This window comes from Passer domesticus, chromosome 6 (genome assembly GCF_036417665.1).
Source record: "Passer domesticus isolate bPasDom1 chromosome 6, bPasDom1.hap1, whole genome shotgun sequence".
Taxonomy (NCBI): domain Eukaryota; kingdom Metazoa; phylum Chordata; class Aves; order Passeriformes; family Passeridae; genus Passer; species Passer domesticus.
The window spans coordinates 58,129,665-58,147,688 of record NC_087479.1 but is presented as its reverse complement, the minus strand read 5'-3'; the positions used below and the strand labels follow the sequence as shown (position 1 = coordinate 58,147,688).

Sequence of the window (18,024 nt, the reverse complement as noted above, 5' to 3'; positions counted from 1 at the left end):
AAAACCTAATAATTGAGTTTACAAAATTATGCCAAAGACATAGTTAAGATAAATGCTGCTGTTCAATCTGGTTTTCTATGATTCTGTAGTCCTGTAAGTCCAACAAAGTTTTATATGGATAAATCAAATAAGTAATTTCTCACATGAACCCATAGAAGCTATACTGGAGAAGTCAGTTAGAAATTAGTTTCTAACTGAAATTCACCCTCAGACAGTGCAGCACAAATCACATTTCTGTTCATCTGGAGGTCCATTGGGTTCCCAAACACCAAAGCTGAACTACAGCAGGTGAGGGGGAGCACCATACTTAGTTTCAACCATTAAACACTTCAGTTCTTTATGGCCACCTTAAGTTCCAGAGGTTCTACCCAGGAGCACACTTAGCACCTCAAAGGACAGCTGCAAAGCCTATTGCTGGCCTTCGAGATCAGTTTTTAACCACAAGAGGAAACTGCTTCTCTGAAAATCAACTCACTAGTGAGACAACAGGTTTGTACACTGAACTTCCCTTCCTTTCTCTCCCCTTTATACTTTTCTCTATTGCTCTCATTTCATTACTTAAAAATGCTGAGTGATTAGAAAAGAGTTGGATCATCAATGTGCAAAGCTAATGTTTAACCTTAAACTTACACATCACAGATAAAAAGGGATTGTACTACAGATTTCACAGCTAAGTCCCTTATTTCAGCTTGCCTGGGAGAAGCACCCACAGTACTTGGGCCTAAGTGCATTCCTCCTTAACTCATCCTTAGCTACCTTTTCTTTTAACTCCTTAGAACTGAACTGGATTAGAAAAAGTGTTCTGGCTGAACACTCTTCGAGTTTATTTTTTGTCATTGCTGAGCTACAGATAAGATTCAGTTTTGCTGTCAACAGAGTCAATCTGGTCAGAGCAGCAGACACAGTAAACCAGAATCTTCCATCAGAGAATTATACAATTGGTGCAATGCCAGACTTTGTAGCTCCAGCAGTAAAAAAATTCGTGACTTGGGACTATGTTGTTTTTGCAGCACTATTTTTAGTCTCTGCCAGCATTGGAGTCTTTTTTGCAGTTAAAGAGAGGAAAAAGAAAACTTCAAAGGAGTTTTTGGTGGGCGGTAAGCAGATGACATGTGGACCCATTGCTTTTTCTCTTACATCAAGCTTCATGTCAGCAGTGACAGTCCTGGGGACACCCTCCGAGGTTTATCGCTATGGGGCATCCTTTGTGCTCTTCTTTCTTACGTATACACTTGTCATCATTTTTACTTCTGAACTTTTTCTACCTGTTTTTTATAGATCTGGCATCACAAGCACTTATGAGGTAAGTAAAAATCATAAAATAAAGGCTTTATTCTAGCATAACTAATTATCATGCATATATTTTTTAGAGAAAAATCTTTGACAAAGCTTTCTGCATTGTTTTACAGAACAAATATATTGATACATTAATTATTTTTAGAAATAATTTGCATTATTTAAACCAGTTATGTATATTGCATAATTTGAAATCACAATCTAAGTGTCAGAGCTCCTTTTATGCACATATATGCACAGACAGGACATGGGTTTACACACAGTACAAAATTAAGTTACAGCTGGAAAATATTTAAGCATAACCAGATGTTTCTGGTCTTTTGAGTATTCTGCTCTGGTTTAGGAAGACAGACTTTAAGAACAACATTCAATACTATCCAATTCAAACTTAGTCTAGATATGGTAATTTTGGCCAAGTTACTATATCTAAGTAGCTGAGGTGGGAAGAAGAGAAAGAAGGTGGCAGGATTGTTTAAAAAAATAAGAAAGAAAGAAAGAAAAAAGAAAACAAAAAAGTCAGGGCTGGAGAATGAATTCAAGCATTCTCTAGGAAAAGCAATTAATGACTTCTGAATTTTGTAGAGTTTTTTGCCTGGCATTTTCTCTGGAACACATTTTTTCCTCCATAACACAGTCCAGTAGCAGCCCTTATAACCTGCACATTCACAGGACAGCTACTGATCATTTGGGTGGCTTCTTACTCACTTCAGTCAGCTCCTGCAAGTTTGGTTGCTCCTCTGTGGGCAGTTTCAACTAAGCATGAACCAGATGATGAAGCATTATTTTTAGAAATAGGTCAAGTTACATAAATTAGCCATGTATTTATATGGCAGACTGTGGGGGTTATTATGCAAAAAACATAAGATCAGCATAAGAAAAATGAAAAAAAAAAAAAAAGAAAAGAAAGATGCTTTGGCAGTACAAAGTGCACAGCCTAGAGACTTGTAAAAAAGAGAAAACTCGTAAAGGCCATGCCTGCTGGGGGAACATGGGACTGTGGCCCAAGAAGAGCCTCCCTGCATGGGGGCTGCCACAGGGCAAGAGACTCTGCAGAGATCCCAGGTGGTGATTCAGCCTTAAAACCTGGGCTTTTGGGTCTAGAGAACCACTCACCTCTGCCATTCTTTTGAAGGTGGCAACACCTCTCCACATCCTTGAGCCTGGAAGTCCATAAGATCTCCCTTCATGTCTCTCCATATTGGTGATGTGCAGATTTGGCTTTAGGCTGAGACAGAACAAAGGGGAAAGCCAGCTTAGCTCCTGCACCAGGGAACTCCTTGCTGCTGCTTCACCATCTGCTCCACCTCCACTTTTGTCACTACTGGAGTCGATGCTATTTCTGCTAGAGATGAGCTCAAGTTTCCTCATTGTAGAGAGGGAATATACTTTCATTTGAAGTTAAAATTTCTTTATAGTTCTTGGGATGTTCCAGTTATTCCTGGTGCAAAGAAGGTACTGATTACTGCAACCCAATACAGAACTTCACATACCTGGTACAGATGAGAAGATTGATTTCTTAAATGTAATTATCATTCTGTCTAATGACATTCCTGCTCTCCTCATTAGCTGCTCATAGCAGCAGTGCCAGCAAGTTTACTTACACAGTAAGGTGTCATTTGGGGCAAACAGAAAGGTAACAACTGTGTCACAGATGTTACATGTGCACTTTACTGAGATTACACTTTTTCCTAGTATTTGGAGTTAAGATTTAACAAGATTGTCCGTCTTGCTGCAACATTGATTTACATCGTCCAGACGGTAAGACAACACTGACTTTTTTTATGCTAATTTCACTCAACATTGATTTTCACGGACTAGTCTCATACAGCACATTTTTTATAATGAGATGTTTTAATGAGTACTCTTTTTTATTAGTTTTTTTCACTTGAACTATGAATGTTAAAAAGAAAGTATGATTGTATTTTTAACTAACTTCCCTGACTTTTCCTGTTTAGTATTAAGAATGCCATTTTAGTTGTCTTTAACACTCAGATGTTGTGCTGTACTCTCATCTTGGTCACATTACGTTCACTGGAAGTCTCTCTCTTCCCAAACAAGTGGATTCTGTCCTTCTTGAGAAGCTGGTCAAGCCTCACTGGATATGTTTAGTTACCCATTCATGACACTGAGGTGAACTATCCTGTTTGAAAACTGCTGTACAAGGTATCCTGGACACATGCCCTGCTAGCTGCAGTCCCATGACGGTCACTGCTGTGACCATCTTGAAAGGTTACATTATTTATGTATTTAATGGAAAGATAGGATTTGATGGAGATTAGGAGACATTTCCTTCTGCATTAATTCTATTTTAATAATTCCCAAACCTTTGGCAATAGATCTGAATGCTTAGTGACTTTGATACTTTGTTTCTCCATCAGTTCTCTCAGATCTCACACATAAAAGGTATTGAGTCAGTTACTTTGAAAGAGATTGAATGGAAAAATGAAAATTTAATTTCTAAGATCAATGCAACTTTATTTCTGTATCACTATTTGTGTTGTCTGGAGATACCATTTTTCTATTTAATGAGGGTATTTCTTCATGTACTTGTCTTAGCAGTAGAGAAATAGGTAATACAAAGACAGATAATTGTACTTCCCTCAGAAAGGAACTAAACACAAGATTTTAATTTTTAAGGGCTGAAACAGAAAGCCATATGCAATAGAAGCTGATCTAAAGAAACCCCTAGATGTAGTATTTTGCTCAGAGCCCTACTCTAAATACAAGTTTTATAACTGAGCATTCAAATATATGATTTTTCTCCTTCAGATTCTTTACACAGGAATAGTGGTCTATGCTCCGTCACTGGCACTCAACCAAGGTGAGTTCTTATGTTGCACTACACTGCTACCCCAAATAACCACACCAGAGGGATTGCTTGAGTAAAAAAAGTAATGAAAATTATAAAAACCCAACCCTTCTCAAAGCTTCTATAAGAAGGTTTCTGCCTTCACCTTGTAGCTCTGCATTTCTGACTCCCCAGGATCCTCTCACTCCCAAACATTAGCAGGAGCCTCGTGGTTGCTCTTCTGCTCTCCTTCCCACTCAGTAGCACCTGAAGAGACTCAAAGCAAACAATTTCCCAACATCCTGACAAAGTCCACAGTACAAGCTGATGATCCAAGACCATACTATGTACTTTGATTCCCCTGTCCCTGTCTCTTGTATTCAGGTTTCCATGGGAATAACTCTTTTCCCTGCAGCCAGAGACTTATGCTGTTCTGCTGTCTGCCCCCAAACTTCAACTAATATTTGCAAACTAGGCATAAAGCATCCATCACCATAGATGAGATCTGTAATTTTGCTGTCATAGGGCACAAGAATCATTATGGCCCAAATCCTGATTTTACCACAACTGACTGGGAAGGGATTGTGAGGCTCTTCTCTTTGTTCGTTATCTGAGCTGCATTCAGAGTGATCCCACCATTCACACAGCGCCCAATTTTCTTCCTCTGTCATGCAGCTGAATTCCACGTGAAAGTTCTCATTCATTATTACACCATACTAACTTTGCTAATAATAGAACCTTTACAAATAGCTTCTGCCCTCACAGACTATGATTGGCGGGAGAGATTTCAGTACCAGCCAGAACAAAATTTGTGCATTTTGTGTAAAGAAACTTTACGAAGCAAAATGAACACAGAAATTTGTTTCAATGAAGCCCATTTTAGCATTAAACCATTCTTAGATGCGGGTAATGGAATTTACTTAGAGGTTGAGGGTTTTTTCATCTTAGGATTTTTGTGAGTCTCTGAAAAACTTGGTTTCTCAAAACAAAGTTCTGGACTAAGAACAGAAGTGAAGCATTGCTTATAAAGCTCTGTCCCATCAGAATGACATTTTTGCTTTATGCAAGTATTCTTACTTTTGCTTGAAAGTTAATTTCAATTTGAAAGAAAACAACAATGCAAAACAGTATCCAGAAGTTCTACAAAACTTGAACAACCCAGCAAAGCTCCTAACAGACACAAAAGATGAAAATTAGTAATTACTCCTATCCTTTTAAAGCTAAAGGTTTACAGCTCTTCTGCTACCTTCCAGATGACTCACACCCACTTCACTAGTAATTTTGTTTTCTTTTGTTTCGCAGTCACTGGATTTGATCTCTGGGGCTCTGTAGCTGCAACAGGAATTGTCTGCACTTTCTATTGCACTCTGGTATGTAACAGACAGAACTGAACAGATGGAACACAGACAGTTAATTCGACCATCCTTTAAACATGACACACTATCAGAGAAGGATGGCTCCTGCGGAGAACATAGAGATAAATTTCTTCCACATTTTGTGTTACAAGGAAGTCTATTTGGAGGAAAAAAAATCCTCTCTAATCCCCTGCTGTATGTCTCCATGTTTAAACCAGACATCTTGAGACAGTGCAGATAAGGAGGCAATAAGCTTCCCCTGTCTTCTTTTGAAAAGATGATTCTTATCTTTTGCAAATTATAGGCTGAAAAACACTGCAATGAAAATTGTGCTTAAGAACAAAGCGCTAAAACCTAGGAAGGATAATCAACAGGTGAGAGAGCTTTAATTTTGAGTGGAAGCAGCATGAGACTCCAAATTCCAAACCAGATATATTGTATAGATATTTGCAGTGAAGCAGCAGAGCCCTGTGGCTCAGGACACAAACTAAGTGCCATTCTCATTGCCACTAATGATTTTTTTTCAATATACCACTCCACTCCTGTTGAAAACACTTATTATGTGCTCCAGTACTGATTTGATCAAATGTGAAAGCTATGGAAGAAGCTGAATGGCAAATTTTCTGGGGCTATTTTTCTGTGTTGGACTAACTGTGGGCTCTGAGAACGTATGGAGACCTATGGGATGTAGGAACAGGCCAAAATTCCCTAAGCATTTGTTCCACACCATGACATGTTCTTCAAATAAAGAAGGCAGAAAATAAAAGCTTTTCACTGAAAGTCAAATATTCTTCTGTGCCCGTGGACAAACTATTTAGGCTGTGAAATTTTCTGACCTGCAAAAATACGCACTTTGTGGGAGAAAACAGAGCCCTGATTTGCTGGGTGCTGTACATACAGCTCAGGAGCTGTCAAAATAAGGAGTCTTACTACATTTTTCATACTTGAGCAACAGGAAAGAAGATTGGGGGTGTACAGTTTCTCTTTGTTCCAGGGAGGATTAAAAGCTGTTGTCTGGACAGATGCATTTCAAATGGTTGTAATGGTGGCTGGCTTCGTGGCAGTTTTGATTCGAGGAACTGGCCTGAATGGTGGAGCAACCAAAGTCTGGGAAGATGCCCTTGAAGGATCTCGGCTAAACATATTTGAGTAAGAAACAAATAACGCAAACCATTCCTGTCCGTATATTTAGTGTTTAGAAATCATACCTTCAGTAAGCCAAAAATACACGGACTTGCTATTAAACAACCCTGGTGATTCCGAGAAGGCCATTCCTCATCTATTCAGCTACTGGCAATGTATTTGACCTTTAGGAAAGCTTAACTCTTTCAAGAAATCAAAGGTCTGCTGAACTGAAGGGGAGATTTGCCATTTTTCCTTGTGCAGCTACAAATGCAGCCCAATTATTGCCTCCAATTTCATACACAGAATATTCTTAGCTGGGAGAGATCCACAAGGATCAACAAGTCCAGCTCTTAAGTAAATGGCCCATAGAGGAATCACAATCAAACATGAAACCTTGATGCCATTAGCACCATGTTCTAGTCAACTGAGCTAATCTTAGTGGCTAATTGTATATATCTTTCATTTTCTATTCCTAAAACAAACACTATGTTTTACTTGCACTCACCACAGCAGCAGGCAATAGTGCACCAGTGCACTGGGATAGAAATCTCATCTTCCTTTGGCTGTTTGGGGCATTTTTTGGTTAATCAAGGCAAGTCAGTGACAGAATCCAGCAGCAAGGTCAAATGTTATCTGCTGTCCCAGCCAAGCTAAGGAGAACTACAAAGATTACACATTTGAGACAGAAAGATATACTTGTGTGAGTTAGATTTGCAGAGTAGTAGAATTTTGTTGTACCAAAGATAACACAGCAGCTGAAGCAATTTCTCATGAAGGAATTTATATTATAATTATTATTTATGATTAATAATTAAGTAAAAATAAAATTATTAATAATTATTAATAATTACCAAAAGTTTGCTGGATTTTTTTAGAGTTTGGTAAGCAACCTTGTTCCTTACAGAAGATGGAGTCCCAGGCAGAATGGCTTGTAGGTCTGCTACACTATGACATAGGTCAGATGTTTGAGCATAAGCACCCTTATAAATTTGGCTAATCTAAATTAAGTGATCCTCTGACTAGCTCTGAACGATATTTGTTTATCCTGACTCAAAAACAATGTGCTCCAATATAAAAGTAAAACACTTCCAAACCTGAACACATCGGATGTCGTCTGTTCTGAAAACAGTATTACCAATGCAGAATTTTTGATTCAGACGGTAGGACATACCAGATAGTTCTGAAAAAATCACCTACCTCTTGATGAAAAGAATGTGTTTAAATAAAAAATTAATTGCTTCTTTCTTTCTTTCTCTTCTTTCTTTCTTCCAGCTTTGATGTTGATCCTTTGAGACGACATACCTTCTGGACAATAGTTATTGGGGGAACATTTACCTGGCTAGGGCTCTATGGAGTCAATCAGTCCACAATACAGAGATGCATTTCCTGCAAATCAGAAAGGCATGCTAAACTGTAAGTACCTGTCATTAACCTATTCCTGCAATCAATCAAGAATTACACTAAGTTTGTAAGCTATACTGACAAACAACATTTATTTATATGATAAATAAATATTGGGATGCCATTAGGTGGTAGTAAGCTAATTTTACTCTGACAGTCTTAGTACCTCTGGCTCGAAATTACTTAAGTATATGCAGAGGAAAAAGAGAAATCTATCTCCTGCAGCTTATCAGTTTATGATCAGGCTGACAAACTAACCCTCAGAAGGAGAGTGTGGCAAAGATGCCAACACTGAAGTTGTGCTATCTACAACATCATTGTAAAAACATATCTATTGGAACACTGTTTATGTTATACAGGATTAAAAGTTGTTATTGATTTGGTGGAGCACTACAATACAAGGTATTACCTAAATAAAAATAAATCTTAATAATTTCTTAAAATTCTGCAGTGTGAGAATAATCAGAATCAAAGAAGAACAAAGTGAATCTTCACAATATAAAGATCTTTTTTTGCTGTCTGTAAACCCATTAATTTCTCTGACAGTCATGACTGTTTATGTGCATTCATCCTGTAGAAAATTCAGTGTTTCAAAAGCATTTAGAAGTCACACCAGCGAGAAGATCACTAGTAACAAGTTGGGTTAACCTTTGTTTCCTGGTAGCACACTCTGAACTGGCCTTAGCAATAGATCTTGTGCAAGGTGACGTCCAGACATGATATGAGCTCTTCAAATCCCGGCAGCTCTCAGAACCTGCAGGATTGCTGACCCACAGCCACACAACCTTCCCAGCAGACACTGTCACCCACATCCATTTCATGGAACAGTGAAAAACCACCAAGACTGTTACTTTACATGGTAACAGTGGCGACAATATTCTGTGTGCTGTAAAGGGAGCAGGCAAAAATCTGTTCTTACAAGGGACAGGAATGACAGACCCAGCTCTCAGTGCAGCCCATTCTGTGCTGAGGTTAGTTGACTCTCCCAGTTCTATGGAGTTGGCTTGGAAATGTTATCCTTGCCTGATTGCATAGGGATGGTGTACTTTTCCTTTTTTAAAATTTTTTAATCTTTCTTTGAATTATACAGCCAGATTGAATTATATAACCAGTTGGGATTAAGAGATTGCCCAAAAAAAGTTCAGAATAAATATCTTGTAACAGTTTTTAATTTATCTTCCATTAAACTGTTTCCCTCTTTTGCCCTAGGGCACTTTACCTGAATTTATTGGGACTTTGGACGGTCCTAGTGTGTGCAGTATTTTGTGGATTGGTGATGTACTCTCATTACAAGAGCTGTGACCCTTGGACTGCTGCTTTCATTTCTGCTCCTGATCAGGTACAGATGTCCATTACAATAATTGGGAGCTGCTTTGGGCTCAGATACAGCACATATCAGGACAATCTAATTTTGTGCAATGCTCTATGTCCTTTCAGCACTCAGGGACTAAGGTGGGTGCTAGATCAGGGCTATAATATCATCTATTCTGGCATTCCTGCAGTATTAATTCAATTGAGTACTTTTGCCAAAAGACATCCCCCCTTTGCTCAAAATTTGAAACCATGATATTTGGGACATCACCAGAATTTAGCACCATGCTAATAAGTATAAAATGCTTTGCTTCCATTACCTTAATTAATTTCTTGTGTTGCTCTTGTGCTCCTTCCATCCCAGCTCATGCCGTACTTTGTTATGGACATTTTTGCTTCGATGCCAGGAGTCCCAGGACTGTTTGTTGCCTGTGCATTTAGTGGAACACTAAGGTTTGTGAATCTGAATTTACATTTTAGCTGTTTACGATAATTTCTTCAGGATCCAGAATGAGGTCAAAATATGAAACCCTACAAAAAGCCCAGCTGTTTCTCTTAGAACATTCTAGGAAGTAGCAATAGTTCTTTGTTGAATTATGTTACATTCCTGGAGATATTTGAAAGACATGTGGATGTGGCACTTAGGGACTTAGTTTAGTGGTGGGTAAACAATTGGACTCTGTGACCTTAGGGGTCTTATGCAACCTAAATAATTCTATTATTATGTTTATGATAAAGTCTAACTCCACATGTCCAGTATCTTTTTATCCCAAATACATTTTAGAATAATGTTACCAATACAAAGAAAGTGTAGAAAAACTGAGTTTAACTTCCCAAAATACTCTTGGGAGCTGCTTATGGTGAAACTGTCTTTACTTCAGGTAACTACCACAATATCATAGTCAGAGGTATAAACATTTTCAGTAAGTCTATCTGAACTGTATTCACCAAAGACAGGCTCACTCACCCAGCTAAAAGAGTTGGGCCATTCATGGAGGACCAGGGTGGCAACTGCACATTCTTCAATTTGTGAGGGAGTAAGGTTTTAATTTTGGAACATGTCTATACTTAATGTCTTTGCAAACTTGTAAAAGGAAGGGTCAGTTAGGATGTGTTCTTATCTTGTTCCATGCCAGCACAAAGCAGAACCCCCAGCAATTGCAGAAGCAGCAAAAACCTCCCCAGTTAAAGTAGCACATATGAAAAATGCTATGAATCATATAGTTCCTGAAGACCATTAGAGCTGAAAAAGAGGAAGAATTTCTATAGAAATACAACTTGATTCCAGATTATATTGCTTCCTATTTACTTACCATTCTTCTCCCTTCCTACAGCACAGTAGCTGCCAGCATCAATGCTTTAGCAACTGTTACCTTTGAAGACTTGGTCAAAAAAGGCTTCCCAAACATATCCGAGAAGATGAGCACATGGATCAGCAAAGGCTTGTGTGGGTACTCCAGATGAGACCCATTTCTCTAGCAGCAAAGGGCACTGCACAGAGAGACTCCCCCAGAAACAAGAATGTAACACTTTATAAACCCTCCAGGTGAACATCAGCCTCGGTAGCATCATCAGCACCATATGGCAGAGAAACAAATAGAGACTAGCATGAACAACTACCATTCAAAATCCTTGGGAAAGTGTGGTCTACTGAAAGTATTGGAAAATACTCTTCATAACACAAAAAGAATGTTTAATTAGTTATTTCCATGTTACTCTGTAGTAGCATTTATTTAGAGTAACACAGTAGATAATTTCTAGTCAAACTTAGAGTATTGCATAAGCAGGTTATTCAGATTTTCAGAGAAAAAAGAATGAAAACAAAAAAGTAAAAAAACTCCACAAAATATCATCAACATATCAAGCATCCAACATTATTTTAACTTTTAGGATATTTGCTACAATTATTGCAGTAAGATCATAACCCTTTTATGAATACCATAATAATACTATAAGAATTCTATTAAAATTCAAAAATATAATAAAAGTACCAAACGCATCTATTTTCTATCTTTGTTACTGCTTCTTCTCCCTTCTTGTTTTTCCACTTACTACTTAGTTTTTTCACTCTGAACCTAGAAAGATAATTTTTATGTCTGAAAACAAGGTGCGCTAACACAGAAGTTTTGGCTGGCTTTACTCAAGGCTGCTGCATACAGAGTTTCACCTACCATGAAGTTAAAACTGGTGTCAAGGGAAGAAAGCTATACTGTTTTATCATTTCTCAATTCATTTATCAGATTTTAAAAGTGATACTTAAAGGCAACAGAAACATTTCTATATGAGGCATAACTTCTAAATTAATTTTATTGCTATTGTTCTACTCTGTAAGAAATATCAATCCACCAAACACCCAACAAGACTTCCTACAAGACACTGCTGGGTGTGTAATGGTCTACTCTAAACACCCAATAAGACGTGCCAATTCCTCTCTGCTGGCAGGTCACCTCAGACACTACTGAGCTAGAAGCCATCCCCACCATTACCCAGCACTGAGAACCTCCCTACCTTGCCTTTTCCAGGTGTTCTGTACGGTGTCCTGTGCACTTCCATGGCTGCAGCAGCATCCCTGCTGGGAGGAGTCGTGCAGGTATTTCTTGCTTCAGAAACGCAATTAACAGAATAGGAATGAACAAAAAATGCAATGAGCTGAGCAAATAATGCTGCCAGCTCTGGTGGCAGCTAGATTACCCAAACCATTTCTGTGGACATTTTACTAAGAATAAGTAGGGGAAAAAAAATCCCCTAACTCCTTCATTATTGACTCACTGCTAGGAAACAATGCTGAACATGATTCTCTCTAACTGTGCCCTGAAATCACTACCTATCCCTTCTCCCTCACCATTTTCCCAGTGAATATTACAAATCAAAATCAGAACTGGCCATGCTTCCCCTCAGCTGCTGCCCTGAACTCCTCTTTCTTCTCTGCACCCACAGGCTTCCCTCTCCATCCATGGGATGTGTGGGGGACCCATGCTGGGATTATTTACTCTGGGAATTGTGTTTCCCTGTGCTAACTGGAAGGTAAGCAAACAAAAATCCTGTTCTAAAAGAAAATCTCTTGGTGTTTTTTGGTTAAAACTCAATTCCGAAAATTGTTTGGGTCCTTGAGCTGCTTTTCAGATTTAGCACCTTAGGATCCAAGATCTATTTATACCTTTTTCCTGCCTAAATTTATCCTGCTGAATTTAAGTCTACCCAGCTGTGGAATACCTGGTGATTAGATTCACATGAAGGCTTGTTAAATTTTTTTTTCCTGAGTTTCATTAAGAAGAAAATATTATTCAATACTTGCACCAGCCTTGGGATTCCCGGAGTGATTTCAAAAGCTTTGCCTTCCTTCTTTTATTCAAAAAAGCTCATTTCATATTGCCCCATTGGGATTCCCATCAAGGTTGGCAAAAGTAGAACTAAAATCTGTATCACAGCTTTAAGCACAATTCTGCTTCAACTTTTACAAACAGAGACCACTAAACCACCATGTTTTATACCTTAGTTGAGAGAGAACAGAATTTATTTACACCATAACCCATCATTAGCTACTCCTGGCTAATTCACATTCACAGAAAAGCACTTTGCATGTATCATCTTTAACAGTATCTTTCTATACTTGCCAAGGGTGCTCTCGGAGGCCTCTTAGTTGGGATCAGCTTGGCTTTTTGGGCTGGTACTGGCTCTTTCATTTACCCTGCACCACCAACAAAGTCCATCCCTCTGCAGCTGTCTACCCTCAACTGCACCCTGGCTAACAGCACGGAGGCACTGCTAACAGCAGCTCCCACGCTGGCTCCAGAGAGGTATTTTTCCTATTGTTACCACTTAAGCCTATGTTTTGCCAAGTGTGCCCCCCCAGCCTGCAGCTGGGGTGCAGGCAGTACTGACAGGGCAGGCTGGGAGTGCAGACTGGTGCCAGATGACACATCAGCTGCAGCTTGAGCTGCACTGTGCTGGTCCAGTCAGGCAACAACTTCAATGCAGCTGATGCTCATCACTGGCTGCTTCTATCACCTCTCCACAGGCCTCTGCTGGCAGACACCTGGTACTCCCTGTCCTACCTGTACTTCAGTGCCATTGGCTGTGTGGGCTGTGCCATCACAGGGCTGTTGATAAGCTTTATAACAGGTTGGTGTTCTAAACATACACAGACATCTATATACACACACATATATAAACAATCATACCTTTGCATCAATTGACCTGGCTGTTAAAATGCTTTTAAAAAGTCCAGTAGATGACTTGAGACAGACTCAGAAGAGGGCAGTGGGCTCTGATCCTGCTCCCCCATCTCATGGCCTGAGGCTCCCAAGGCTCATACCCAGCTATCCGTACACTCAGTACTACTTTCTTTTTGCAGGACCTAGTAAAGGAGAAGACATCCCACCAGTGCTAATTAAGCCAGTTTGCAACCTGTTTTGCTTTTGGTCCAAAAGACTCAAAATACTCCTCTGGTGCGGTGTGAGACACGACAGCCCAGAGGTGAGTGCTGACCCCATCAGCTCGGCCCTGCTGAGACCCAGGAGCCGTGGGAACACGGCCGTGTGCCCATGTGAGGGCACGGGCTGAGCACAGAAATAACCAGCCTTCAACAGCTGCTCTTGAACTTCTGCAAGGGATGCTGCATAAGCAGCACAGACTAGAAACGGTATCAGCCAAACCCTGGTCAGTAGTAAGTTACCTGTTGTTCTCATTTTCATCAAATATGGGGACTCGGGCCCTCAAAAAACAAACCTCAGGAAAACCAGGAGCTCACAGAGCCAATGCCTTGGGAAGCTGACCTAGAGGAGAGGCTGGACAAAGATAAAAAATAAAGCAGGGATTTATTAAAAGGCCTCAATGGACACACCTTGGGCAGCTCAAGAGCCCAGCCAGGGCTGCACCCAAGATGAACCCAAATGGCCCCAAAATGCACGAGCGCTGCCGGGGTCTCTCCCTGGGCTCAGCTCTGCTCCATGTGCACATTGCAGTTCAGTGTCCAGTTCCAGCTGCAGCCCCTGCAGTCCCATCCTGCTTGTTTTTCTCTCTCCAGCCCACGGGGTTTGTGCTCTTGGGCTGAGATTGGGATCATTTGTCCTTGGTGCCCAGCTGGAGCAGGAATTGTTTTGTCTCCCTATTCTGTGAAGAGAGCTTACCAACACTTAATATGAACCTCAGAAGTACACACTAAAGCAGCACAGAATCTGAAAAACATAAAAGCTGAAACCTGAGGCATCAAAACAGGGTCTGATCTCCCCCTCCCTGCTGGGACAAAACTGCACTTGACACCCCAGACAGTTCACCAAGCTATTGCCTTGCACCAAGCTCAGAGAAAAGGTCTTTAGAACTCACACTCTCGAAGCTGTCTTGCTGCTGTCATCCCCACCACACCACAACCCCTGAGGCTTCTGCCCTCCAGTGCAACACCAGAGCAACAGCCAGGCAGTGCTGCAGTCACCAGCATCTGAGCTGCTCCTTCCCACCTCCTCCTCCTCCTCAGCAACAGGGCCAGCTATTCTCCAGACACCCCAAGGCTTTGTAGCTCATTAAAAAGGCATACAGAATGAACACTTTTTTTCTTCTTTCACTGTTTTCATAATTTTTCTTTAATCAAAGGAAAAAAAGCAGTGAATACAGGCTTCAAACTACAAAGGTATTTTCTTTTTTTTTTCAGATGGACTTTGGGAAAAAACTGCCCGAAGCTGCTGCAAATAAATCCAGAACAGATAACACCTTCAAGAATAATACCAACAAAGAAAATAACCACCAGATCCGTGGTTACAATTCTGAGGAAAATTCTTATACAAATATAAGCAGAGAGTCTCGCCTCTAGAAGCTGAGGGACAAGGGACGTTTAATCAAACTTTAGTTCTTCAGCTTCAGAAATTAAAAATTTCTTTTACTGCGCTTACCAGCTTATAGGTGACCAAGAGAGAGCAGTTGCTCTCTATAGCAATAAAGGCCAGATTTTTGTTCACAAATCTCTTGGCAGACCTGGGAAATGATGGGACAATTGGGTTTTGGAAGAACTGCTATTTCAGAAGAAATGTTTTATCAATGTGGTTGTGGAAGCTCCCACTCAGACAGAGCTACAATACAACTGCATCACATGCTCTATTCAGCAACTAGTCATTGAAGGGAGTGTGAAAGGGTGAACTTGAGATCAATTAAGACTTCAGAGAAGTTTGTGAGATATCTCACTAAGGTGAGTCTGCGAGCTGCCCTCTGGTGGAGGGAGAGAAGAGAGGCCAGGCTGAGCCTACACCCAAGTACCACAAAAAATCTCCTCACAGGAACCTCATACAAACCAGACTGGTCTTTCAGTCACTGAGATAACTGTGTTTGCTCCCTCTGGGGAATTCAAGTTTTCTTTATAGCTTCTCTTTGTAAAAGCCATAGGACAGAGTAACAAATTTTACTTTGAATTCAGGATACTTCTTCATCTGTGTTAGTTTTCACCTCAAAATGATGCAATAAAGAAAAAAACCCAACATTGAATGGTGATCATGCCTCCTAACTGATAACTCATGCTGAATTTTGAAAAAAAAGACACACAATTAGGCAAAATAATCTGTCTGGTACACTGTCTTGAAAGCAGAGCACACTCAGCGCTCTCTTTCAGTGAAACATATTTCTTTGAAAATTTGCTGGTTGAAAATAAAAGCCAACAGATCACCTCTCACCTTGATTAACTTCTGGATATGGTTTTCAATAAATATTTGTTTTAGAACAAAATTCACAAGTGAGTGAAGCTGAATGAAAATATCAAAGCCAACTCAAGGACCCACCTGATACATATAGCTTGTATTTCTCTGAAGAGCCCTTCTGTTGCTTTTGCTTTATCAATGACCACCTTTATGATGCAGATGTATGTCAATCTGGTCCTTGAAGTTACTTCCCCTGTCTGGGTTCATGCTCTACCGCTGGAAGTACTCCCAGGATTTTAACTAGAGAAGAGAAATAGCAGTCTGCAAATGACACTCCCTGCTTGCATGGAACAGTTTGTCAAGAAACTGAGAACCAAGTCAATATTTGTGTTAATCCCTTTTACACTGCTTTTATAATCTCATTAAAGCTTACAGCTGAGCCTGGCTGTAAGACAGCTGCTTGCTGTCTCATGTGGCATGTTTTTCCTTCCTGCTTCCACACTTGGGATTGCTAGCAAGGTGAAGATGGAAACTCAGTAAATACTACTGTACCATTTCTATCTCATGGGCACACAACTTACTGATTAGGTTGTATTAGGGAAGTCTGACTACCATTCATAAGGATGTAAAGTAATTCCTGAGTGGAAGTGGTTCAAAACACCAGTATGAAGCCATATAGTCAGATGGAGGATGATAAAACTCTCTCTAGTCATAGTTGGAGTGTATCTGATTCAACATCTGGAACTCTGAAGACAACCAGGTCTTCCCTGAACATTTCCTAAGAAACATAAAGCTTACGCTTACAGCAGCATCGTTTCACAGCTTGGCAGCACTGGATGCACCACAGGCTTAGCATCTTCTCAAGCCATTTGCCACAAGAGAATCTTAATTTATCCATTTCATGCCAGAAAAAAAGTGAGTTCAGTTGGCTAGAATGGCATTCTCTCCAAATGCCACTGAAGAAATATCCTGAAGGACTTTTCTTCAACTGTTTCCGGACTGATTTTGTTACAGCTAAAGCTGCTCACTGAGCTCAGGTGTTTTCTGTGTTTGTAAGAGCCAGCCTCAGCATGACACTAATTCCAACAGATGGATCATACACGACAACGTACGATGGCCAAAACCAGCAGTTCATTATTCATCCTTCCAGCAAGATTTAAGGAGAAGTCATAGCAAAACTGGAACTTAGAGAAATTCCCATTCCATTTAAATATTCATGACAGCATTGTTTAGTTATCTTCTCATTTCCTCCACAGGCAGATTTAGCTTTCTTTTTACTTCGAGATGAGGCAACATTTAAAACTCAAAAAATCCTTGAAAAATCACTAAAACTCTTCAAAATCACATCATTATACTCCACAAAAACCCTTTATCTTCACAACATTTTAAAAAAAAACCCTCAAAACTTTATAATCTCATATTTGAATAAAACTATTCTAAAAAAATTCCTTTATTAATAATAAAATAGATTTTTCTTCCTTACAGGTCTCCAAAGCCAGTTTTTACAATTATCAAAATTGTAAACTCTTCAACTCTTGGAAAGTTGTAAAACTTTTCAGTCCTTTCCAAAACCTTTCAATTTAATAACAAATTCAAATTATATTACTAGTATTATTTAAAAAATTAAAATAATTCAAAAAATATTAATAATACCTTATATCATTAGCTTTCATATGTTTATACAATTTTACAACACAGAACTAACCTATATTTTACTTCTCATATCAAAACATTCTTCACTTCCCAAATTCATAACAAAAATATTACAAAAACAAATAAACAATCATTATTTCAAACACTTTACCAAACATTTTCAAACAAACAAAACTACATCATACCTTTTTTCATCAAAATACACAAACATTTCACTTTTCCAAAAACCAAAAAAAACCCCATTATTACTACTTACCTTAACTATCAACTTGTACAACTTCCTACTTCTACAAAAACTGTTAACCCTCAAAAATTATAAACTTTACAACTAAAACAAATATTAACAAATACCAATCTTTTATGAAATTAAAAATATTAATATATCTAGTAATACTTTTTTGAATACAATTTTTACTTCTACTCACAAAAAAACCAACCATATTCACCAACACTTTCTGCAAACTTTTCCTTCATT

General features: G+C 39.2%; 1 protein-coding gene across 2 annotated transcripts; it reads left to right on the top strand.

Annotated features, from left to right (window-relative positions):
• Window positions 1-653: 653 nt before the first annotated feature.
• SLC5A12 (solute carrier family 5 member 12) lies at window positions 654-16,042 on the top strand. 2 transcript variants are annotated; one of them, XM_064426068.1, is made up of 15 exons: window positions 654-1,303; window positions 2,989-3,054; window positions 4,066-4,117; window positions 5,387-5,454; window positions 6,434-6,588; window positions 7,837-7,977; window positions 9,175-9,304; window positions 9,641-9,729; window positions 10,611-10,723; window positions 11,799-11,866; window positions 12,214-12,300; window positions 12,997-13,073; window positions 13,295-13,398; window positions 13,631-13,752; window positions 14,924-16,042. In XM_064426068.1, the coding sequence occupies exons 1-15, from the start codon at window positions 947-949 to the stop codon at window positions 15,080-15,082; spliced, it is 1,788 nt and encodes a 595-aa protein (XP_064282138.1). In that variant the 5' UTR covers window positions 654-946; the 3' UTR covers window positions 15,083-16,042. The 2 variants fall into 2 exon arrangements, with proteins under 2 accessions (XP_064282138.1, XP_064282139.1); XM_064426069.1 differs by having other exon boundaries at window positions 674-1,303; window positions 12,895-13,073.
• Window positions 16,043-18,024: the final 1,982 nt, after the last annotated feature.

Excerpts from the sequence above, each read along its gene's own strand:
- SLC5A12 (XM_064426069.1), top strand. The coding sequence starts at position 947 with ATGCCAGACTTTGTAGCTCCAGCAGTAAAAAAATTCGTGACTTGGGAC. Across the intron at positions 5,455-6,433 it reads GCACTTTCTATTGCACTCTG|GGAGGATTAAAAGCTGTTGT; the intron begins GTATGTAACAGA and ends TCTTTGTTCCAG. Across the intron at positions 11,867-12,213 it reads TGCTGGGAGGAGTCGTGCAG|GCTTCCCTCTCCATCCATGG; the intron begins GTATTTCTTGCT and ends CTGCACCCACAG.